Genomic DNA, 26203 nt, shown 5'->3' with positions numbered 1-26203 from the left:
ACTGCCCTCCATTTTACATCAATACATTGCATCAGTTTCAAAGATTTGCACCAGCGAGATTAGAGCTAGAGCCCTGCATCTATGTGACCTTTAATATGGGAAATGCCTTACAAGTGGTTTTTTTAGAAGGGGTAGGTGGGGGGAACAGAGGAATATTTAGGATGGACAAGTTGAGTGAGCCACTGCATAAAACAAGCTTTTCCTCTCCTCGTAGGGTGAGTAATGCAAGCATTTTCCTTTTTAAAAGACATTCATGTTCAGACATGCATGTGGAAGTTTCAGTACTGCTGAAAAGAGTTGTACTGACAGCACTAAAGACTAGAGTTCCTAGTATCCCTAGCATTCTATTGCACAAGTGTGGTGTATTCAGTAGAAGCTTCCCTGCCCAGGTGCCTTAACCAGAACTGGAGAGAGAGCCTCAAAAAGGGCAAAGGCAAGTCCATTTATACAGTTCAAGGACAGAAGGGGTACAGTGTCCCTACTGAAGAGGACAATACAAACTGCTGTTTTGTTATGGACTATTTACTGGACTGATCCACAGAGAGAGGGTGGTAATTACAGAGATCATTTCCATTACCTAGAAATGAAAGCCAGGAGTCAGGCAGTCCCCACACTGCTTCTTTAAGTCTTAAAGTTGCAGGAGATCATGCTTTTGCACCAGACCTATTCGGTGCAGCTTTGTCTAAAACATTTGGATACCTGAATAAGTCAAGGTTTTATTTAGACAACTGTACCTAACTCACCTCTTTAAAGAAGAAAAAGTGAAACATTTAAACAGTGCAGAGTGGATGTGACATTTTAATACAGTATATAAATAAAAGCTTTACACATTTTACAAGTAAAAAGATCAGTTATACTACTGCCAGTGTAGCTTATACATAGAATGCTCATTGACTGGGAATAACTGGTAATAAATGAAGGACCAAGTTTTCACTGAAGCTAAAGGAAGTAGTTAAAAAAATACTAATAAGTTTTAAGCTTCAGCTTAATACAGACTATATAGTCCATTTATTCAATTTGGAAGCAGGGGACCAACATAAAAACATTAATTCATCTTGGAGATTTTATAGTAAAAACAAAAAAATAAAAAAAGTGAACACCATGTTGCATTGAGAGCTTATGAAAACTGCTAAATTAAGAGACCCAGAAGAGGAGTCCTGTGTGGATCTACAGCACAGTGCAAGCTGCATGTGTTGTCTTGTTCAAGTGCTTCCACCCTGACCTGGAGGCAGCTGAGCCCTTCCCTAAAAATCTCACTCTTCATTGCCCACTTGATTTTTACGCTGTGATTATTCTGTCAATAACTGATGGTGACTTTTTGCAATGGGGAGACTCTCCACTGGGAACCAGTTACAGCATCACACTGAAGTTCTCCTTATAGTCTACAGCGTTTTGCCATAGAATTCAAACCCCATATTAAAAGGGAAGTTATTTTTCCTCATCCATGAAATCAGCTAGTCTGCTTTATCTATATGAACAATACAACTACTTAAATTTTTGATGAAAGTAAAAACGTCCCATACTGAGTGAAAAAGTTTGGTGTATTTTTTTTTGGGGGGGGGGGCAGGGGCTATGCAAAAATATAAGAAACAAAACAAAAAAAAAAACAAAACCTTTTTCAGACTGTTTTCATAAAAGTGGGTTAATTATATAAGGTTTTGCACAAAAAAGACACACTCACCGAACAACCCAGGATCATTACTGAGCAAAGCCTCAATTTCCCACACTTGTCTTGATTAGTTTTGACAGGAAAGCTGATATTCAAAATCTTAACTGTTCAAAAGGTCAAACACCAAAATCTTAGTTTACAAAAAAGTTACATTCAGAACCAAAACCATACCTGTGGGAAACTTAAAAGATTGGTGAAAATTGGGTTAAAAACAAAAAAAAAAAAAACTTGGAATTCATCTCAATGTTTACAGAGAAAATATTTAATAGTTAAATTTCAGACTCCGATCATGCAATGAGAAAAGGACATTGCTTTCCTCACATACATACTCCCACAAAACACCAGTAAAATCTAAGAGTTGCACATGTTCTTAAACATTTGGCGAACTGGAACATTAGAAATTTTGGCAACAACTTAGAGTACATAGAAAGTTATTGCTTGTGTCAGTATCCATTCATTTAATTTTTTTAACCACCACTCACGTACTTCCTGTGTTATTTATTGCTGTGCCACTTGGAATTGTGTGTCATATGAGCTTAAAGAGAAATGAATTTAAGCTCTTACACTTAACACTTTTGCATTCTCACTGTATTTGTAGCAGATTAAGAGTCCAGAACCCTTCCAACCTATAGGGCAACTATGGAATACAGCCAGAAGACTGGTTGTTAATATAACAAATTACAAATAATGGTACGCATACTATCAATTTACAACATGACATTGATACAAAAAAGAAGACACCTTGTTTTAAAAGTTGTACAGTGAAAGCAAAAAAGTTTTCCACTTAATTTTGAAAGTCCAGTGGCAAAACTAAGAACCTATACATATACACATACTACATCAGCAAGCTTCAGTGAACTATGAAGGAATTGCATATGAGTGGAAAAAAGTGCTTTAAACAAAAGTTGACTAGCATCTCAAAGTGCGTTTTGTTTGATATCCATCACTGGAAAATATGATCTACATATTTTTACATTTATTTTACAGTCATTTTCATCGTGCTGCATACAAGATTCATGTTTCATTTTTGTATCTTTTACCAACTGAATTAGTTAGCCAAAGTTTGGTTATCTAAAAATGAGATGATATTCCCCTATACGTATTTATGTTGAGGGAGAGCAGCTCAAGTCCCCGATTTAGCTAACATTGCTTTCATGTCTCCCATCTCATTTGGGTAACCTGTTGGACTGTAATTCAGATAGATATTTGAACTGGAAGAAAGCAAGCAGTGCAGCACGCTTGCCTGATGAGCTGGTAAGACTGCATCCATCAAACAGTTACAGAAATAGCTAAAATCAAAATGATGTTACAAACTGCTCATATTTTACTACTAGTGCACTAAAAAGTGTGTGTCAGCTGCTTAAGGCCTGTATTAAAAAAGTAGCTGACCCCATAGTAGGCTAAAACTAAAACCACATCTTTTACAAGATATAACATGTCTAGGGAACCAGTAGTTTTGCTGTTTGGAATGGGATTTAAAAGGACATTCTTCTGAGAGCAAGAGAACCATAAAACTCTACACAGTTTTTAAGTCACAGTGACACCCATTTGTCTGGACAGAATTTAAGGATAATTGTCACTTATTGGGTGTCTTCCATCGCCAAAGCAGTTTACAAACCTTAACCAGTTAAGCTGCCTAGCACTGCTGAGCCATGCAGTACTTAGCATTAGCACCATTTATAAATGAACCAAACAAAGACAGCAAGTTAAGGCCCAATTTTTTACAAGTGGCTTCTCAACTTGCACACACCCATTTTCTGCATGCTCAATGAATAAGCAAAAGACAATGGTTTTCCAGCAGTGGCGAAGCACCCACAGCTCTTGGATGTCAAGCTAAGGCCGTCGAAAATCAAAAGCCATTTTTGAAGACATGCAGCTAATTAACTTGCCCAAGGCTAGAGAGGGAGTCTGTGGCAGAGCTGGGTTGAGATAGAAACACTCCAGACCCTCCATCATCTGCTCATCTCTCTGTTCTGTTAAGGCACTGGATTGCCACATCCCTTTTTTAGCATATTTGGATTCATTCACCTTCCCCATGTTATGCAGGTTCCCCCCCTTCCCAAATACATTGCCTTTACAGTAGTTTTAAAATTGAATTGAACCAAAGGGGGGAAAAAAAAATCAGTAACCAACAAGTAGTTTCGTATCAGATGCTTTTAAACAGCGCACCAGCCACATTCTCTCTTTTAAATGTTCAAAGCCCCAAAGAGGCTTGAGCATTGATATAATGCTCCTGGGTGGCAAGGGTGGGGCTAAGGCATTTCCCCCACCCCATCAACAGTGCAACAACTGGTGCTCTCCAGTAACTACTCTCCATACCAGTTTTTTGGTCTCACCCTCACCCCAATATTTTGCATACAGTGCATTTGCAGGATGTTCTGGGAGCTGGGGCAGATGCTTTTGCCCCTACAGAACTCCACCTAGTCATTAAACACAGGTCAAGTCCATCACATGTCACACCAGGCTTGTGGGGGTTACATAACTGGAGGCAGCAAAGCAGCCTCCTGGACCAGCTTATCAGTGGCTACCTTGGTACACATAGGAGATGGGCTGCCGTGTCCCAGGCCTGACCGTGAAGGTGTTCACAGGAGTGCTGTACTGTGGGCTGCTCTGGGCAGGCCTGAGGGAGCAAACAAAGAGGAAGTCATCCAAAACCATGGAAATCATTTCTAAAACAAAGCAGAGAGACCTGAAAGCAGGGGGGAGGCAAGTATCACTGTACCTCTGCAACTGGGGAGAGCAAGCTGTGGGTCTCTTCAGTGCCTCTTGTTGCCATAGCATCCAACAGCCTGACTCTGAAGACTGGCTTGCAGGGACAGAGTGCCAAGAAGCAGTTCCAGCCATGACCAGGTCTGTCTCTGCACTGCCTGTACCACTGGGCGCGCTGTTTTGGATGTGCACCATTCCTTTACCCGGGCTGGCTGGGTGTGACAAGACACTCTGACACCGCACCCAGGCACAGAAATCCAGCTACGTGCCAAATAAGTCTGCCTCAGATCACACCCAGATTAACGTTGATTCAGGACCATGTGCATTGGGAAGCATACCTCACACCAAGGGGACACCTCACCCTGCTTGGCCAGCAGACGGGTCTCAAGATTCTGCAAAGACGGTGGGATAACACTTTTCCCTCGTGCTCTTTTCGGCTTGTATCTGTTTTGCTGTACCGACTAGATGCCCAATCGGAACCAAGACCCTATGGCAACGAGGCATGGTACAAATGTGGAGCAAGACTTGCTCTTACTCCTTGCCCAGCTCTTCAAATTGATGGCTTCAGATGTGGGGGGGGGGGGGATGTTTTTCCCTTAGGCAACCCTCCCCTCTTCCCACACCACTGAACAAGTTACAGAGAGGGACTGAGCAGGCTGTGCAGGGAGCGAGACAGTGCTTGGGTCAGAGGGAAAACCATCTGAACGTCAGGCTTTGCACTGAGGTAGAAGGAAGGATCAGGTCATAGGTTTGGCCTCGAGAAGCATTGGTTTCTTGAACTATGTTCTGTGGAACACAGGTACACCACGAGCATCTGACACTTTCTAATCTCCTACTTTGATGGGATATTTTCTGGTATTAAAACCAGATACACTGTCACATCTTCATTGCTAGGATACCAGATTAAATTACTTTGTTTTGGTTTTGCTGTCTATGTTGGTATATTCTTTTGTCTGATAATTTTTTTTGAAGAAAATGTTCATAGTTCCGTGTAAAAAAAGACTTTTGTTTGGTGTTCCATGGTCTCAAAAAGTTTAAGAAACACTGGCCTAGAGAACTCCAAAAGATACTCTCAAAAGATGCCAAGTGCAGCTCAGACAGTACAGGGAAATAAGCCTCTACATCTCCTGGATCTGAGCAGGATGAGAACTGGGGTTCAGACCCAGGGATGCAAACTGCACCTCCTTCCCATTCCCCCCACCCCTTGCTGAGGGCTTCAGGTTCACAGGTCCAGCCATTGCCCACCTGTTCTCACAAGAAGCGGAACGTACCTGCTGGTGGCTGCTGCACTGGCTGCAGAGTGGTCCCCATCGTGCACTTTGTTTTTGGCATTGTTCACGGGGTTGCTATAAGGCAGGGCTTTCCCAGGGGGTTCCACTGACATCCGCCTGCCCTGAATGCTGGTGGGGGCATTCCTGTGGATGGAGCTGACCCGGCGCATTCCCTCCCCAGCCTGAGGGGTGTACCCCACCACACTGTGGCCGTAGGTCCCAGGCGTGCCAACATTCCGGGAGGAGGTTCTTGTGTAGGAGCTGTTGGATTCAGACACGTAGAGGCGCTTCTTAATCAGCGGGCGGCCGTCCCGGCTCCAGACAGGAAGGCCAGCGGAGCAATTGCCACCTTGGTAAAGTTGACTCACGTTGCTATTCCTCCTGCTGCTGTCGGAGGCTATTTTGGAGGGCAGGGCATAACTATTGCCATAACCAGAGTTTGGGAGTTGGCTTTTCTGCCTTTCCCGCCTTTCCCAGGGTTGGCTGCCATCTAGGAGTCTGGGATTGCTGCGACTCTCTGACACATTTGAAACAGCATCCTCGACCCTATTGGTATCATTGCTGAACTCCGGGGGTGGGGGGATGATCTCATAGTCAAATCTCTCTCCCTTCTCTTCCTCCTCCTTGGGCAAGGAGCTTGGTGGCAGAGGTGCAGGCAGGGGAAGGTTGGAGTTAGGACACCGGTCTTGTGGTCTCAAGGGACTAGACTCTAGGAGTCCTTGAAATAAACTAGGGGCGCCAAACCTCTCTGTCTTGGCGAGGCTCTGGGACTCCCCAGCACTTGTTTTTTGCATGCCCCAGCACTGCTCAGAGGTGCTGGAGAATGACAATGGTTTGTCGGCCCTCTGCTCTGGTTCCGAGAATGCCAGGGCCTTGCCTTCAAATGCGACTAGCCCGTCATGCTGCTTTCCCTCCAAATGGGCAGGGGACTCCTTCTGCGGGGACTTTGGGACCACCACAAAGGAGTAGGGCTTGGACTGACGGTAGAAGAAGGTGGTGGAGCCAGTTTCTGACTGACTGCTGTTGGCAAATTTGTCAGATAGCTGAACAGGGGGCTTTTTGGCCACGTAACTATTCTGGCGGGAGGCGAATGGCCTGACTCTTTGAGCCCGTTGTTTTGCAGCCAGGAGGAGAGCCATTGGAGAGCCTTTTTCCACCTTTTCTCCTGTGACAGGGTGGATCAGGTTATCGTCATCCTCCTGGCCTGAGTTCATGGAGGAAGAGGGCAGCTCTGCTGGCGCCTGTGGCTTCTCAGCCGAACAGAGGATTGTGCTTCTTTCTGTCGCAAATTTGTTTGCGCTGATAGGCTCCTCCTCCACAGTTTGGGAGGGTGTCAGAGAAGAGAGACTGTCTGTGGAATTTGTCTTAGCCCTATGGGTCTTGTATGGGAGGAGAGAAAAGTCTGTCTGCAGCCCAGAGGTCTGCATGGGAGAGGCGGCCTCTTCTGAGGAGGGTGATGAGGAAGCTGGAACAAAGAGCTGGTCCTTTTGTTTCCGAGGCAGGTCTGGAGACTGCTGAACAATATCAGCCTGCTGGGATCCCAGAACAGGGTTTAAATTCTCCCAAGTCTTATTACTGGTGAGGGCACTGGGCATCTTACGCACCTCCTGTGTTATCCCAGCTTCCACAGAAATGGCAGTGGGTGGGTGCTGATTAGCAACAGGCTTTGGCCACCTCGCATCCCCAGAATGTGTCTGGCTGTTACCAGAATTCAGTGCAACTTTGTTTGTGCCTGGGCCGTGCCTGGGGTTTCTAAGTCCTGTCAGTGGCTTTCCTTCCTTCACTGGTGAAAACAGGGCTTCCAGCTCGTTCCTGACTTTCATAACACTGCTTGCTTGTGTGCTGGGGGGTTGATTGCCCGGAGCAGAGACATCTGCATCAGAGGAGTTCTCTTTTGTAGAAAGTGATTTAGTAGGTCCCTTCTCTTTCCTCTCACTTTCTCCTGGGGCTGCTGCTAACGGTGGCTCCCTCCAGATAGGTTTAGCTTGTTTGGACCGAGCAGAGCTCAACCTGTTGTTAGCATGGTCAGTAATACTGTTTGCAGGTCTGGAAGTTACAGGTTTATCCAGCGGTGTCTCTTCACTTTTTGAGGAAGAGGACAGCAGGGCTGATAGTTCTTGCTTCAGCTTGTTTAAATTACTGGGTTCCTTCCAGTCATCGTCAGATGACGTGTAGTCTGGGGAGGGCACATCCAGCTCCTCCTCTGTAGCAGGAAGCTCACATTTTGGGCCAAAGTCCTTTTCTGACCCTGGTCTTGGGCTCGCAGGTGCTGCGATTTCTCTGATGGGCTTTGTCACTATCTGCTTGTCCCAGGTAGATTTCTGCTCAGCTTCTCCCGCTAAGTACACCTTTGCAGCCGGTCTTATTGTAAAGCTTGGCGGAAGGGGAGGGCGGGCATGAGGCTGTCTGGAAATAGGCCCATCTTCCTCACAGGAGTCTTTTTCTTCCATGGGAATGGAGGAACTTCTCACCGGGGTAGCAGGAGGTACTTTAACAGATCTGGGGAAAGTTAGGTGAGGTTCTGGAGTGGACAAGCTCAGAGACTTGTCCTTCTGGCTAGAGGCTGGTGGAGTAGTGACACTGACAGAGGAGGTGCTGGTGTTTCCCTGGATGTCTGTCTGCCTTGTGTTCAAGACTACTTCTGATTTCCACTTGGGGATGCCATTTGAGATGGGAGTTTGAGGCATGGGAGGCGCCGGCGGGGGCAGAGGAGGCGCCGGCGGTATCACATACATTAGTGGAGGTGCTGGAGGCATGAAATCTGGAGGGGACAGCTGGCTGGGAGAGGATGAGATTGAAGATGAAAGCAAAGGTGGAGCCATACATTGTGGAGATGCTGCCATTGGAGGCGGTGGTGGTGGCGGTGGCGGTGGCGGGGCCATGCAATCTGGAGGCAGTGGTATTTCCATTGGTGGGGGTGGGGGTGCAATAGAGGGTGGAGGAGGGGGTGGGGCCATTGCAGGAGGTGGAGGAATATCATTGTCCAGATAGTCTCTTTCGAAAGACTTTGAGCGCAGGTCTCCAACTGAGCTGTACATTCTGTAGTTTCCATTGACTTGGGACCCAAGGCCTAGGGGAAAGAACACTAGCATTAAACACATCGTACATTGGCAAGATCCACACAGGGAACACCTCTAGCACAATTATCCTTCTAGAAAGAGACAAGTGCCACATACCTAGCTGGAAACATTTCATTTCAAACAAACAATGTGATTCAAAATGATTTAAGCACCAACACAGCCATTGCAACTCACTCCTTACAACTGGGCTCTCTTTCAATACATCTGTAGGAGATGCCCAGAAGAAGGGTCTGATTTTGCAATTCAAAATCCCAGGGGGCAAACCCTAATGACCTAGGTATGGCTTCTACTAGACTGTTGATGGAGTAGATGACCTGTGTTTATCTTTAGAGCTCTATATTAAGGGTGCTCAGCAACCTCAACCTCTACTGGGAGTTGCCAGCATCCTTCCAGGTTGGCTCTTTAAATTGCCTGGACAATAACTGGAAGCCTTTCAGCTAGTGTTCCCTGGAGCTATGCACTTGTGCGGTACTCAGGAGAAATTCAAATGCCACCCAGCTGATGAGTGGAGTGCCCAGAGCTTGGTTGTGGATTCCTATTCTGAATCTGAAAGGGAAGAATCCACACAGGGATGGAAACGATGAAAGGGAACACTGCTTTCAGCCCAAGTGGAATGAGTTCTCTGAAGAGCCTAGTTCGTAATTATGCTAACATAGGAGTTGTGTCTCACCACTAAGGAAAAATAGATTGAGCCATTTCTTAAAGAAACAAGTTGACAAGGGATGGTCTCTTGGCTTCTTTCTGCATTGGGAAATCCCACAATGTATTTTGTGCTACTCTGGTTATGAAAATTAGGAAGGAATTATTATACAAAAAAAAAAAAAAAAAAGAGAGAGAGAGAGAGACACTGTAGCTTATGGAATTTTCATTGTGGCTCATGAATTTCAAGTTAGCAGTTGATACAGACATATTTTGTATTGCATACTGGGTTTGCAGGGTTCTGTTTTCATGCAAACTGAGGAAGAATACCTGGAGAATGACATTCCTTCACCACCTGCATTGGTGCAACTTGTTGTCTTTTCTGAGGCACTGATTTTTTAATGTAAATTTATCAAGCTAAATAAATTGGGCCCACAAAAGGAAACAATTGGAGCTAGATTGTTTCAGGACTCCTATACCTTAGGTAATACCTGGCAGAAAAACCATATCCAGACTCCTGGCTTTTATCATCACAGTTACAATCTAAAGTCAAGACACAATTCAGTTCAGTGCTTTCCATTGATTACAAGAACAAATTAAGCAACCAAATTTCCACATCAATGGAATCAATTTTTAAAAACTCTAGATGGTTGCTACGGTTGCATCACAGAAGAAACTAGCCCAACGTGCTTTGTAGGTGTTGGCTTCATCAGACGACAGCAGCTTGTAACTGTGTTTCAGTCCTCTTCCCGAGGACACTTGGAATTTTCCTTTAGTCAGCTCACCAGAAAGTTTGGTCAATTTGCATGAAAACATGGGCAGCCAAACCCTGATGCCTCAGTATATTGTCTTCAGCCAAACAAATTGTATGATTAAGGAAAGGCAATGGCAACACAAACAGGTCTGATGCATTAAAGTCATTTTAAGAGCTTCGGAGGCCTCAGCAGAGAGTACACCTTACCGAGAGCTGCTTTTTCTTCAAAGCCCTCTGGCACGGAAGGGGTTGGCACAGCCACTCCATGTGTCTCTTGGGTTTTCTGAAATGGATTGTGAGAAAAGTCACAACTATTCGTATAGCAGCTACTACAGTGGGGTGCTAGTCCAGGGCTGTGGCTTCAAAGCCCTACTACTAAATACATACATTTTCACAATACATATTAATACAGACTGAACCTCTCTAGGCCGGCACCCTCAGGACCTGAGCAGTGCCAAACCACAGTTTGCTGAACCACAGGAAGTTCTAGCACAGTACCCACACTTGCACTGCCTCTTGGGCTCTTAGAAGACATTTAGGGGTAAATTACAGCTAAATAACAGCACACAACAGAGAGAGCCAGGACTGGTGGCTGTAAACAAGCTTTATGGGAACATGGGAAACTTACAAATAACTTGTTTATAACCAACAAAACAAAACAGCAGAAATGTAGCACTTTCAAGACTAACAAAATGATTTATTTGGTGATGAGCTTTCGTGGGACAGACCCACTTCATCAGATCAATCTGATTTCCAATACAGACTGACATTTGTAAGTACAGAGGACCAAAAAAATTGCAATAAAAACTGACAAATCAAGTACCTCGGACTGAAGCAGGTGACAGAGGGGTGGGGGATGTTAAGTGTCTATAACCGATGTAATGACATTGGCCTATGTGTGCAGACAGCCTCCCACAGGGGAAGGAACATCTGCAATTGCCAGAGACATGTCTCAGAATGGCAGCCCTGTTAGTCTGTATCTGCAAAAACAAGCAGTCCTGTGGCACCTTAAAGTCTAACATCTATTTGGGCATTGGCTTTTGTAGGTCAAGAGCCACTTTGGCATCTGATGAAGTGTTCTTTTACCCATGAAAGTTTATGCCCAAGTAAATCTGTTAGTCTTTAAGGCACCATAGGATTCCTCTTGGTCACTGCCAGAGAGCAACTACCACTGGGGCACCCTATGCTGGCGTGGTGAGTTTGGGAAGTGCATTTGTTGGGAGTGTCTGAATCTTCATGCCCCTGCTAAGCTGCAGGCTGGGGAAGCTATTTGAAACCAGGGATGTTGCAGGTCATTTGAGGTGCAAAAAAGTTTTGCTCAGCTCCAGTTCATGCCATTTTTCTAAAAAGCAGCCTCATTTGTGGCATTTTTGGCTAGGCACAAATGCTGAACAAGGGCTTCCTATGACTCCCAAACACTGACAGCCCCACCTGTCCCTCGAGCAAGTCACAGTGACAATCATTCTGCAAAAGCCTTCAAAGTTTTTGCTGCTCACTAAACGTACACTAATGCATCTAAATTAGAGACCAAGCCTTCCGGGACTGGAACTCAGTAATTCCAGCGAGACCAACGCTTTACTCAGTAGTTTTGGGCTTCAGTTTTACTCTTTCAAGACATTTCAGACTCATTTCGTCCTTGCCAGGCACCTTGTGCCAAATGCTACCCAATCAGAGCAGTGGTGCAATACACCCACTTGGCTGTGACTGTACAAGGCTGAATCGGGCCATTTTATACCACTGTAGAATGAGTTTTATACCAGTCATACAGTTCCAGAGTGCCCTTTGTCCATAGGAACACATTGTTAATGGATAAAGAACTGGCAGCTAGAGCTCAAAAGCAGATAGCACAGTTGCTTGGTTTTGTAGGGCCCACAAATATGGTGCTTCTAGGCAGTGCTTAACCATCCTTTGTGCAAAGAGCATGTTGCCCTCTGAGCTATTCCTGCCACTGCACAGTGTGGCTGTTTCTCTCATACACTCCTCATCCTCACTGGATAATGATGTAGCTGCCAGTGCCCTTTGTCTTTAATTTGGCAACACTGACACTTTTGCAAGAGATTGCTGTAGGGTCTCACAGGCCAAAGGTTCATTATAGCTCATAAATGCAATCTACTCCACCATAAACACATTGATACTCTGGATTCACTGTCCATAAAGTCACTGAGTGGAAAAAACAAACCAGTGCGAGATAATTTAGGAAAACAAACTTTCAAAGCTGTGGCACATGCAGCCCTGGAGCCTCCCTGCAGCACCTCTGCAGATACATGGGGCCAGCAGGTGTGTTCTGTGAGCTCTGGGGGCCAGCCCTTAGGCTCTGTGCTTCAGCCCAGGATAGTGGGGCTTGAGTTGGGAAAACCATCCAAGTGGCCACCAGCAAGGGTTAGTGGCCACACCAAGGTCAAGAAAAATTGTTCTACAAACCACTTATCCTATTGCAGTCAAAGGCAATGCTGCAAATGTCCAGGCTGTGTTTTCTCAACCACATGATAATTACACAGTGAATGCAGGTTACTAAAAATAGCTTCCTTCCTGGATCGTACTCTAGATCCAGAACATTGCAGGCTGGGGGTTGAAACGTGACCACTGATGCTGCAATTTAACACCTATCTTCAGCCAGTTGAATGCTAAAGATTCTCCAGCCCTTCCACTGCGAATGTTGCTCATGTTTTTCAAGGAAGGGGTTCTTGCAAAAGCTGCCCTGGATTGATGAGTGCCGCTAACATTAACGCTGCCAGGAAAGCAGGGGCACTGAGGACTGTAGTATTCCCCAGCTCACTGGAGTGCTATTAAGTTATCTACCTCAAGGGTCAAAGTGTATGTCCCAGGGAGATTGCATGTAGCACAGGTAGGGTGAGGAAGGGGCTCCCTTTAGTCTGTTTTTGGAGCACCAAGGCTGGACTCCAGAAGCAGCCGTGATCAGAAGAGACTGTAAATGAATATGGCAAATATGAACTTCCCCACCACTACTCACAGTTTCCTTACGATATGTGACAGAAAGGGAGAAAGCAGATGCTCCCATTTGGTGGGCATTACTGGGTCCTGGCCACACCTAAACTAATCCTAACATAGTCAGCAAACCATCTTCCTCCATCCCCAAAACGCGTATCATTATGCAGTTGGCCAGACACATAAATAGTGGTGAAACAGTTGGCTGCTTTTAAGGTGTCAGGTATTAACCGTTGCCAGCATCAGAATGCCGGGCTAGGAGTTTTCTGCATGTGTTCCCGTGCAGGACATTCTGTAGCTCCTTGAGATACACAAGATCACATGAGGGTGCTGTTAGGGATTTTGTTGAAGGGCTCAGGAGAACAGAGGGGAGAAGGAAGCTTTTCAGGATTTCTCCCCCTTTGTTTTTGCCTAGGGGGTCAAGTGCACCTCTCCAACTGAAGATATCAGATGGCCATGACTTTGGAAGGATTTCCTTGAATTCTGCAGCTTTGCCAGCAAAAGCCAAACAAAGAAGTATCTAAAGGCACTTCTTGTAAGCTCATGTGGCTCTCCCTGGTGCAGTCAAAAGAATAAGGGAGGGCACAAAACCCAGCAAGTCTTTGCTATTACACATTGCTTTGAATCGCAGGAGCACAATACAAACAGTAGCTTGTTGACAAGGAAACAAAGTAATTTCAGAGTGCTGATTTGCCCCTGAATTCTGAGAAGTGCATGCATCACATGCTCGATTACAGGAACACACCCCTATGGAAATGAACAAGAGGAAAGCCTGTATTTTCAAGTGTCCAATAATTGTAGGCGTTCCTTTTTTAAGATGTCAAAATGAGCTGCTTAAAAGGTCCTGGTTGAGCATTTGCTGTTCCCAGAGAATTCTTTAGGAGTTGTGGGTGCTCTGCATCACTCAAAATTAGCCCCTGCAATGTCAAAAGTTTGTCTTTCAAAAATAGAGGATGCCCATGACAGTGGCTTCTCCTGCCCATGCCAGCCATAGCAACTGTATATATTTGCTAGGCACATGACTAGCTTTACTCAGCTTCCCTCTGACTCACGGTTAGGAGCTTCCACTTTCTTGGGTGGTTCATTCAGAACTAGCATTTCAGGTTTGTGGAACTGGAATAAGGAGGTTTTCTGGCCCTGAACACCCCACTTGGGAGCAGCAGTCACAGAATTAGGCTGTCACTCTCCAAGGAAGCTTCTATCACCGTCTGAATGCGGCTGAAAGTGCCCTACCTGACTTGGATTTTCCTACCCTTGACTGAATCCACACTCTCCTATCATGATGACCTACACTTCCTTCATTTGGAAGGAGTTTGGTGGTCTCATTTTGGTTCCCAGAGACAACCAAAAAACTAGGTCCTCTTTAGGGCATCTTCAGGCAGCTGAGGACTGACTGGGCCCAGATCTCTCTTACTCCCTCATGGTGACTCTTCCAAGTCAGGGGTGAGACATGACCAAAAATCTTGCATTGCTCATTCCGCCGCTGCTCCCACTTGCTTGTTAGCTAGTGTGCTTTGTCTCCAAGGCTGTGAAGGAAGCACCCTGCACTGGCATTGAAAACGAAGGAAGATGTGCAAGGGGCAGGCAGTCGATCCTTGAAGAGAGAGGCACTGCTCCCAAGACTACATCAGTCGCCAATACCATCACTTTCACACACCAACTAGAAAAGATCACGCTGGAAGAGCTCGTGTGGGAAGGAAGTTGGTCTTGCAAGGGAAAAATGTCAGACCAAAAAGAATGTGAAGAGAACTGGGCACAACTCCAGGACGGGGTGTATACGAACCATAGGCCACTTTCAATATTGACTCTCAATTGTATATATGTCAGCCAAATCAAAGCCCTGGCCATGAAGAATGCCAGAAGCGCTGCTGTGTTGAAAGAAGGGGCTGTCGATTAGTAAAGTGTTTATGTGAGGTATGCTACAGCAATGCCTTAGCTCTGTTCATTTCACTTCACAGCCAGAGCAGGGTGAGAAAGGGCAAGGTTATTATGCCAAAAGTTTAAATTGCATTGTTTGTTTAAGTCACATTTTTCCACTAAAAAAATTCAGAACAAATTTTTTCTACATTCTTAGTCTCCCTTTAATTCTCCTTATCAGAAAATTGAAGAAAAGTGAGAGAGATTTTCCCTGGCAACTTCAAAGATGAAGTTTTTCTACAAATATTTCAGTCCCTAAACCCCTTGTGTTTTGGAGGATAAATTCATCTGCCAGCATTAAGATTCCCATTTCCTCTCCTCTACCCCGCCCCCACACCTCACTACAGTGATTGACACCCCCCATACCATGCACCATTGCTCCCAAAAGGGCTTTCAATCTGTTGGGTGCCAGACTCACAAAAGGTTAATCCAAGCTTGGTGCAGCCAACATTCCCTTGGTAGAAAAGCTCATTTATCTTTTACGCCAAATTGACCAAGCGACAGGGCACAGATGCAGGGAGGGAGGGAGGGACACACGCTACTTGATGGGCTTCCAGGGCAGGTTCTCACTGCCTACAAAGGCAAGCTGGGCTGCACTTCTTTTGCCTTCTCAATGACTCATTCCTCAGCCTTTTCCATTTTATTAGTAGCCTTTTCTCATTAAAGAGATGATTCAGAGAGGGCAGAGAAGCCAGGAAGGAGGACAGCAACTCCAGGATGATTCATTTGCTGGAGGAGGGGGGACGATGTACATTAGGAGTTGGAGGGCTCCCACCCTGCAGCAGGAAAGGTTATCAAGGGGCAGCCAAGAAAGTTGCTTGGCTGAGGCTGAACAGGTGAACGCTTCTGCAGGCTTATTCCAAAGAACATGTGTACAGCACCAGCCTGTTTATTCCCTCTGTCCTAGCTATCTTCCCCTTGTGGCCCATCTCAAACAGAGGCAGAAGGCCAGCTGTACCACAACCGTGAATCTCCTCTGTAAAATTATCTGCTTGGGGTTCAGATGCCAGCCCTGCAAACTCAATCTGAGCTCTGCCAATCAAGCCAGGTTCTCTCGCTCTGGTGTCATCAGCTTTATGAAACATTCTGCTGGTAAATCATGCTCCCAGCAACACCTGCACAGCTCCACTGCCACCTCATTATTCCTCCAACAGAATCTGTTTAATCCTACATGGTCATTGTTCCTTTAATGGCACCTCTGCAACTCCATTGTCTCAATACCCATAACTGTGCCTCTCCATAAGCGTTTTGCAACCCAGTCACTGTCCACCCATCAGAGTAATAACTGACTGAAATGTAATAAATGGCTACACTGATGATACAGAAACAGCAACATAATCTGGCTCATTCTCTGTTAATATGGCAGCTCTTCAGAGTTAAGAACACAGGAGTTGCATGACCAGACTGAGATCTGGTAAGAACAGCATCTTACGTCTAGCAGTGACCCATGTCTGGTACGTTACAAGTAACTCAGCTACTCCATTTCTGTAATACACCCTGGCAGTTGTGCCTGCTTCCACACTGCTTATGGGACAAGGCCTCTGCGAAGGCTTATCTTGATGAGAAAAAAATATATTCAATGCTCTTACAAATGGAGAGATTTTACTGGATTAGCAAGGATTACTCTTTCCTTCTGGGTCTGGAGGTAAAGAGTTTCTTTGTGGGATCCCCATATCTAGCCCTGATAAATAGCCACTGGATGCTAGCACTGAAATTAAGAGGTACAGTTAAGTGCCAATAATCTTGTCAGAAAATCCTTGATCCTAGGAGAGAGGCTTGTCTTGGGATGATGTAAAGGTATGCAAGAACTGCCCAACAAGTCAAAGAGCAGAAAGCATGAGAGATCCCAAGAAAAAGCTCTCAGCCTCGCCCAGCATGGAACAGCTCCAAGTCATAGGCATAAGAGCAGCAGCCACTCTGTTTTTGGTGCACTCCCCGACTTTGATGTTAAGCAGCTGTGGCAGAGCTGAAAGCAGGTATGCGTCTTGGTGTACAGGGGATGAGACAAACATAGAAGCTAGTGGCATGGGTTAATTCAACCTGACGCAGACATAGATACCGAGCTCTCTTCCCTTGCAGCTGTTAGTCACTTCCCCACCTTAAAGAGCGAGGAGGGCTGAAAGCGTGACGACCATCTTAATGCAGCCTGTGCTAGAGAGGGACGAAGGGAAGGAAGTGACACACAACTCCCCAAGTGGCATTTACTGAACTTGAGCTGATTTCAATGCATGACTCATGGTGGGAGTTGTGTGCACCTCCTGTCTGGGCATGGTATATGGGGAGAGGGATAGCTCAGTGGTTTGAGCCTTGGCCTGCTAAACGTGGGGTTGTGAGTTCAATCCAAGAGGCCATCATTTAGAGACTGGGGCAAATATATGTCAGGGATGGGGCTTGGTCCTGCTGAGAGGGCAGGGGACTGGACTAGATGTGACCTCCAGAGGTCCCTTCCAGTTTTAGGAGATGCGTATCTCCAATTATTATATTATGGCTCTGGAATGAGCTCTCCCAGGAACCAAGGGCCATCACAAACATTCCACTCTAACAGCCACCTGTATTTCTTGGAGCTGCCTTTTCCAACACAACCACATAACAACTGGTACATTTAAACAATAGCAACCAAATTCACCCCACATCTACCAAAACTCAACACTCCACACATAGCTCCCCTGGAGAGAGGATGAGAGAAACACCACCGTGTGACAGACATGCAGTCACATTTCCTAATGCACTATAGGAAAACCGTCAGATAAAAGCCTAGCTAGAAACAGAGCAGAACAGGAACCATTCTTAATTCAAGAGTATGACCCTGGAGGATGATTCAAAAACCCTGCAGAAAGGGTCTGATTTACTAAGGTTTTCTATAAAACCCAGCTAATTTAATCCCTATGAATTGCACAGGCTTCTCCCACCACACAGTGGGAGGAGAATTTGCTTTTGGACTTGGCAGACACCAACATCCACACGCTGACCCATAAATACCATTTGGGATGAAGCCCTGCTGTACCACATCCTCACCAGCATTGCAACATTGACAACTCCTTCGTTCCATTCAGTTCACGGGAGTTGGGGGGTGCGTTTTCTGCTCATTTAGAGCAGCCTACTTATAGCTTTGCCCATTTCCATTTCCCCACTGTTGTGTCCTGGCCCCACTTTACCAACGAGTATCCCACAATGAAAACAACAAGAAGACACTCCCACAAATCATAATGCTGAACTCACAATCTGATCCAGATTGGCTACCAATGTTCCCCACCTCCAATTTGCATCAAAAATGCTAACACTGCTTATCAAGTTCACTACCAATGTAATCTAACTCAATTCATCTCACTCCTTCATGTCTAGCTGTTTTATCACAGAATCAAAGAGCTGGAAGGGACCTCAGGTGGTCATCTAGTCCAGCCCTCTGCTTCAAGCAGGATCAACCCCCAACCTTGCTGATGTTTGTCCTAGGCTGTGGGCTCAGATCAGATTTCAGTCCCTGCATGTACCCGCTATTACTAAGTGGTTTTGGTTCCACTCTGACTGACCTTCTGGATAGAGATAATAAAAAAAAATGTATTGGACACCACACCGACCTAACTGGCTCTAAACCCTCTGCTGGAGTGGCAGAGCAAGCTCCTTTGACCTCACACCAGCTGTGCAGTTAGTCTCCTACATACAGGGATGCAAGATTGGTGCATGAAAGATACTCACAAGGGGTATGAAGGTCAGTAACGGTCGGACTCTTGGCCGAGGCTTAAGTGTTGCTGTTCCAGAGTCAGTCACTGTAGCAAGGCGATTGTCCTCATAATACAGCTCAACAACATCACCTAAAAACAAGGAGAAGAGGAGACAGGAATCACTTTAACTGCTGTCAAACCTGCACACCACCACCCAAAAAGAAGTGTGGTGAATCCGAGGCTGTCTCCTCCTAGCAGTGAGTGGAACTCCATATGTTTGAGTAAGGAATCCAAATTCTGGTCCTTAGCTGGATCCATCTGGTCAGCAAAACTGGGCTGAAGATGCCATGAGAACAAGCTTACATATACTTTCACATGTTGGGAGAACCCTCAAGGGAAGGAGGCCCCTTGTTCTGATACTCACTTGGTCCCTCAGACCCACCATAGGAACATCAGGGCACGATGCAAGTCAGTGTCTGTACAACTTTGCCTTAACAGGGGTGGTTTCAGTCTGCTGGTCAGCTGGAGTGCCCAACTCGTTTTCTGTTTGCTTCGGGGCTACGTTTGCCTCATGGAGCAGCTTTGTGGCACCATGGGAAAAGGTGCCTAAGGAACAACCATAATTAGAACCAACGTGGAGGAAGAGCCAGAAAAAAACTGTTTCCAGGACTCTACACTTTTCTTAACAGCTCCCTTTGCAATTGGCGTACCAGTCACCAGCGCCCTGATCCTGCAAACACACAAGTAGGCCTTTTGTAAGGAACAGGCCCGTTGACCTGAGTGGAGCGTCCCATGCGTTTAGTAGAAATACACCATACCCAGCATCCAAGATGTGCTCAGTGCCCTTTGTCCCAGTGTGTCATATCAGAGCTCTTGGTGTATGAAGTAAAAGAGAAAAACCTTAAGTTGAAGAGAGTGCATCTGCCCCTCAGGAACACAGATCAATTAGAGCACACTAGGTCTGTTTTAGTGGGTATTGTTACTGTTACTCAGCATGAACCAACATCCATCCCACATGGACCAGACTTCTAAAGTTGGACTCTGATCACCCTTTGGGTGGGAGGGAGGGAGAAGATTCAGAAAAGGAGAAAACAGATGATCGTGCTGCGACGCTTTCTCTGGCAGTCCCCCCTGCTTCCACAAAGCAACTTGGCTGGTTCTACAGCTGGATCACTGGTGGGCAGGAGCACAGGGATCATGAGACTTGGCTGGGAGACAGAGGCTGACTTTTCTCTTGCAGGTTAACAAATAGATGGGGTCTGGGGTGGTTGAGATGGACTGATAGCCTCTCTCTCCCCAACCCTGCCAAAGAATCCCTGCTGAATCCTTACCTATTAGCCTGGGCTCCTGTCCCCATCCCATCAGTTGCAAAACCCTATGCAATGCATTGGGAGGTAGCCTGCAACATGTGGGCTTTGCTCCTGGTATTTTAGGCTGCCGTATCTCTGCCACAGATCCCTGTCTTTCAATCATGAAGCAGAAAGAGTTCTCAGTGTTGCATGGCAGGATCCCAGGTCCCTGGGCTTGGCAGCTTTCAGCAGCAGCTACTTTTCTCAAGCTGTTTACAGAGAACACCTAAAAAAAGCCAAGAACAAACACTCCACAGTGCCCCTCCTGCACTGCGTTTTAATAGCATAGCTTGCTCTGGAAGGGGGATATGCTGCAGCTTTGCAAGCAGCCACAAGGCTTCCCCTCTTTGCTTTACTGCCCCAGACACTCTCCAAAGCAGCTGTGAGGGGGGCTTTGGAAGCCTTCAGAAGTAATCATGCCCCTGGCTGGGTCCACAGCACGGACTGAACCTTGCACTTCTACACCTGAAAGCAGCAGCCTTTCCTGGTTGAACCACTAACCCAGGGTTGGTGTCAGGTGTAGCTGACTCAAATCCTTTATGTAGTCCAGCCACAAAAGGATGGCTAAAGGTTTGTCTATACTCAAGAAAAGATAAGACAACCCTCGAACCCCATGGAAGTGTGCCTCAGGGCCCATGCCTGCAGACTAGGGCTCACAGAGATCATGCTACGGCATAAAAATAGCAAAGTAGATGTTCAAAGCCCAACCTCCAGATGGTGTCTAATACTCATTCCCACACTGCCAACCTCACTGTGCTTCATAGAAATATCTATCCTCAAGTTGTTAGTGCAATGACCTGAGGCTAGTCAGCTGAGACAGATTCAGAGACTTGCTACTGCAGGGTTTAAATCTAACCCTAAAAGGCAGTTCCCAGAGTGTTATACAAATGCGAATGTCATTGATTAGACAGGGTGAGGCATGAAGTTAAACCTCTCTCCAAAAGTATCTAGTCAGTGCACACACCGCTAGATTGAACCTGTTCTTACTAGGCACTTGGCGACAAAGAGCAAAATGCTGCTCCCACTTATTCCAAATGTACACCAGGGCGGTCTCCAGTGAATTATGATTGCAGCAAAGCTGTACTTGGGAGTCAAACTCTGAATCCACCTCCGCACCTCTCTCTCCTTTCATGAATCACCTTACCCCGGGGGGTGGTGGGGATAAAATGGGAACATAGCCAAGCCATATTTTTTTTTTTTTAAACATATAGGTGGCTTGGTCAAATAAGGGAAAACCAAAGCAGAACACAGATAGACATTCAGCAAAATGCTTCAGTCCCCGCAAAATCCTCATTCCCCTTGTCATCACATTCAGAACTCAGCTGTTCCAAGTACATATTATAGCAATATAATTGGAAGGTAACCACCACTAACAAAGAAACCCCCAAAGCAACCTTTGAGTTAAATATCAAAAACCCCTTTTTTCAGATGTGCATGCCATAGTTGTGACTTGGGCATGACCTCTGAAGGTATTGAAATAAAACTGGTGAATTCCCAGTCTTCTGCTTTTACCATTGGACCACTCCTCTCACTACTCCTCTCTTCCAATTGTTCTGTCTGATGGTCAATGGAGCCTATAATTTATTTTAATGATGTTCTCTGTGGCTAATTAATAGCATGAATTAACAGGCAAAGACACCAACGGGTATAAACCCTAACTTTGCCAGAAGGATAGCTACTGAATAACTTGCTAACAAGAGACCTAAAACATAGCAGGAAGGTATGAAGGAAAAAGAAGGGGGGAGTGGAGGGGGCCAAAAAGACAAGTAAAATAGGTACAGAGAAAAAGATCGAATCAATTTTCACATGAGAGTCCACACTCATTACAATCAATGAGACTTTGTTATTGGTTTCCATGGGAGAGAGTGCATTAAAGTATCACGTAAATAACTTTTTAAATCTGGCATCATGATGCTCACACCTCCATGCAGAGGAATCCAAGATTCAAATCCTAAACACAGGAGGACTATCCGATGATGACCTTTAACTTCTGTGATTTATGTGGCTAGAAAATTAGGATTGGGAAATCCACACAAACAACTGAAATGGATGGACTGAATTGTTTGCCCGAACACTTCACTGTGGTTTCCATTCAAGTAAGAATCCCTTCTCCAGACGGAGACACCTATTTGTTTTCTGCCTTGCCAACAAGTATGGGTTGAAGATTATTTGCACAGTCAGGTGCTACTGTAGCCCTGCAAACACGTGGGAATGACACCCGTTCTCTGCATCTCTGTCCTGTCTTCCCAGCCTGGTTTTTGTCAGGAATGACCAGATCAAATCAACATGAAGCAACAGACTCTTCCTCCCTGAAAGGTCCCTGATGCTTGGTGCAAGGTTATGAAGATTTCAAGCACCTTTAGGAAAGAAGCCCGAGTGCTTCCGATTTTTTTTTTTTTTAAAGGAGAAAGGGAAATGTTTTCTGCAGACATTTGCAGATGTGACGCAGCTTGTTTTAAGTGTTCTGCATTTGAACGAACGCCTACCCAAAAAGACTGTATCACACCAGAGAGTCAGTTATGTGACTTGGCAGAGGCTACTCACCATTTGTAACTTATGGTCATTTCAGTGGTTGCCCCCAGTGTGGTATGTGTAGCCGGAAAGCTAGTGTAGCCCTGTCTGAGGAAGTGGGTGCCATTAGGAACTCAAGTCAGGAATCTCTGAGTCAGGCACACGCAATACCTATTCCCTTTTCTTGTTGCTTAACCTGTGTTTGCTTTGCAATGTATCTGACGCAAAACTAGGGTGGGGATTAGCATAAGCAGTGGAGCTCCTTCTAGCATAGAAAATTATGCAGTAAATGTTCAAAGAAAGTGGCAAAAGACAGGGCAGGGCTTTGATCAGGCAGAACACAGTGTTGTCAGAAACCAAAAATTCGACTAAATCTGCAGCTAGACTGCTTAGCAGCATGGCAACAGCAGGTCTGAGATAAACACCACCAATAAATCTTAACATGCTGACTTGAAAAAACTAATTAGCACACAACCATCCTGAAGGAAAAAATAGTACAGTGCAAGAGCTACTAAAAGTATTGCAGGATCCAGCCCATCCGTTTGAGCAGATTTTCAAAATTCACAGTTCTTAGTGTGTGAGCCAATGTCCCTTGTGCCTCTAAAGAGCCCCATTCATTTTGAAAGATACAGTCACAGATCTGAGACCTAGATTTGTAATAAACCAAATGTGCTGCCACTTTTAAAAAAAAACACACACACACATTGACAGGTAAACTATGAGTCCCTTTCTGGATTTATAGCAACAATTTGAAGAGAACAGTTTTACATACAGTCTCATGACACTTATAATAGTGCCACCGTCCTCCCATCTGAATTTCACCAGCTTGAGGCCTGGCTGCCAATCCCCTATCTTCAGCAGACACACCAAGTTACACAGCTAAACAAACAACTCTTCCACCTCTGAAATGACAATTGTTTACTGAAATGTAAAAAATCCAATCCACATTCTGGTCTCTGTAATTTGGTTCAGCTCTATCAACATTCATCTGGCACTGTCCCACCTAGGCCGCCCCAGTGCTAAATCTACAGTCAGACAAAAATCAAAATTCACAGAACAAACAGACTTGACACCCCACAGTTCTTCAAAAACTAACCACCTGCTACAAAAATACACATCCAAAATCACTCATTTAGAACCCAGAGAAGAGGAGGCCAAATGTGTCAAAGACTAGAACAAAGCAAGTCACAGCCCACATTCTCCCGAGGGCTGGGACTCCCCTCACATATTGAGCTACAGTCTTCATGCCTCTTGGGAAGAATTTCCTAGTTTTTGTTCACTATTAAACTTGCTGAGAAGCCTTTGATATTTCTTGACTTCACTCAGTTTATTGCTGCTCATTCAACAGACCACAGGTTCAAACATGTTTCCTTTTAAGCTGCTCATTGCTAACAAATACCTCCCATAGTTTCCGAAACTGCATGAATAATAGGGCACTGTGTACCAGGATCCACACTGCCCACAGCAGAGCACCCCAACAAAGCTATCACTGACCCCTCACCCCTCCATGCCTAAACTAACCAGTCACTGCTTAGATTCAAATCAAACAGCTACTCGAGCCAGGCAGCACCTCCAGAGGATGATTCAATTTCTTTATTGCCTTTCGCCTGAAAGCCCAAATAAAGAGAAGATACTAACCTGGACCACCTTTGCCATCAGAAGTGATCTCTGGGGTGAAGATCCAGGATGGATTTGTGGCATAGAGGGAAGTGTTGCTGGCATGTTTCTTCCCAAAGAGTTTGCTAAATGTCCCCTGCACAGAATTATTCTTCTTCATATTTGTTCAAATCTTCTGCTGTTCGTTGCTCAAGTCTCAGACATTTCCTTTAGTAAGACATAGCTCCAGCCTGCTCTGTCACTGCCCAACTGAAACAGATGTTGGTCTGCAGAACTACCTTTTTGGTTGCTTTAAGGGTAAACACCTGAGCAGGTAGAGGGCTGGCTGCTCTTACCTGGCCACACCCAATAGCAACTCCAGGCTGGGTCACATTCCTCCCTTCCTGCTACAAGGAACCATTGTTACACTCAGCCAGGCTCTAGTAGTGCCTGCTGCTCAGGGACGTTTCACAGATCCCTTGAAAACACTTTGATACCCAGGAGAGAAGCCCACAGCCGTGCAAAGCTGCTCATCTGCTCTTCTCTGGTCATGATAAAAACATACACCTTTCATTCTCCCTCCTGTTTTTCAGAGGCAAAATAATAGCAAAGCATGCTAGTCAACTTGTGAATGTACTTCAGGGCTCACCACAACTTTTATTTGTCTCTTCCAATAAGGATACACGAAGCTGAGAGCCCTGAAAAATAAATACTAATGCATAGCCAGTTATTTCTGTGTGGTGCTACCATTGATTCAGCATCTTGATTGGACTAGTATAATCACTGAGTCAGGGCAGCAAATGCAGGTTGATTTTTCTCTTTCTATTGTTACTGCCTTCTCCTTTCTCGGCAGTCCTTGCTCTCCCCCTTATCTGTTTAATCATCTGTTTTGTGGAGCGTACATCCTGGGTTGGGGTGATCTTGTGGCCCAGGACCAGTGTATCCTATAAGCCAAGTGCTTGAACAGTCACCCAAGTGCGATTCAGGTACCGCCCTGTCGATTAGCAGCATGCCCACAGCTGGCAGCATGTGTTTCTATTGGTGGTTCACATCTGCACATGCATTGGTGCATATAAAATTTATTCTACCCACCGATGGAAAAAAATAGAGGGAACCCTGCCCAGGACTGTATTTGCTCACTTGTTTGTAGGGTGCCTCTTGTAATGGGACCAACCCTGTTTTGAGGTCCTCAAGAGTGACTGCAAGAGAAATTAATAACAGCAGTCTTAAGACAATTAATTCGTTTAACTCTTTCGCTCCATCGTGTATTTTCCAAAATGCAAATTGGCAGCTAGATTTTAGATGGCATGCTAACGGGAAGGGCCTGATCCTGCAAGCTGATCCATGCTGGTGGGCAGGACCCCTCTGCCTGTGCAAAGTCTTGATGCCTCCCTTCAGTAGAATTGTGTCTGGGCTGAAGAGCCTGCCCGTGCAGACTAGTTTATAGGACTGGGGCCTAAATCACAGTGGAAGAGCTAGTTTATGAAATTTGTCCCCAGCTATCAGACTGCTCAGCCCAGCATCCTGTGCCTAACAGCGGCCAGTACCAGCACATCAATGTATAGGAGTGTACAGAACAGGGCAGTCTGAGTGATCAACCCCCATCTTCCTCTCCCAGCTCCAGGCAATCAGAGGTAAGGGTTGTCCCAAGCATGGTGCTGCCTATGTATCCATCCTGGCCAATAGCCATTGATGGATGTAACTTATCTAGTTATTTTTTTTTGACCCAGTTATATATTTGGCCACCACAATATCCAAGGGCAATAAATTCCAAAGGTTAATTATACAGTGTGTGAAAAAGTGCTTCCTTTTGTTTATATTTAAACATGCTAACCAGTGATTTCTTCATTAGTTTGCATTTTGGGGAAGGGTATATAACATCATATAACTGGTTGTCCTCTCCAGTACAAAAACAGATACAATCCTTTGAACTAATCCCCACCACTGCAAGCTAGAAGTTGAACCTCTCTAATCCTGAACTCTCTCATCTGGCAACTTCCATCATCAGGCATGATTTTTGTGAGCCGGATGCCCACATATCATGGGTGTGGCCAAGTTTCCTGTGGTCCCATAAAGTTTGTTTCCAGTCACCAGTCCTGGCTG

General features: G+C 45.5%; 1 protein-coding gene across 1 annotated transcript; it reads right to left on the bottom strand.

Moving 5' to 3' along the window:
• Window positions 1-780: 780 nt before the first annotated feature.
• C26H6orf132 (chromosome 26 C6orf132 homolog) lies at window positions 781-24352 on the bottom strand. Its single transcript, XM_074977470.1, has 5 exons — window positions 24143-24352; window positions 18679-18794; window positions 10330-10405; window positions 5650-8719; window positions 781-4289 (listed from the first exon to the last, which is right to left on the bottom strand). The coding sequence occupies exons 1-5, from the start codon at window positions 24279-24281 to the stop codon at window positions 4187-4189; spliced, it is 3504 nt and encodes a 1167-aa protein (XP_074833571.1). The 5' UTR covers window positions 24282-24352; the 3' UTR covers window positions 781-4186.
• Between the last annotated feature and the right edge of the window lie 1851 nt (window positions 24353-26203).

This window comes from Carettochelys insculpta, chromosome 26 (genome assembly GCF_033958435.1).
Source record: "Carettochelys insculpta isolate YL-2023 chromosome 26, ASM3395843v1, whole genome shotgun sequence".
Lineage (NCBI taxonomy): Eukaryota > Metazoa > Chordata > Testudines > Carettochelyidae > Carettochelys > Carettochelys insculpta.
The sequence above is the reverse complement of the archived record's forward strand: the minus strand, read 5'-3'. Positions and strand labels throughout refer to the sequence as shown.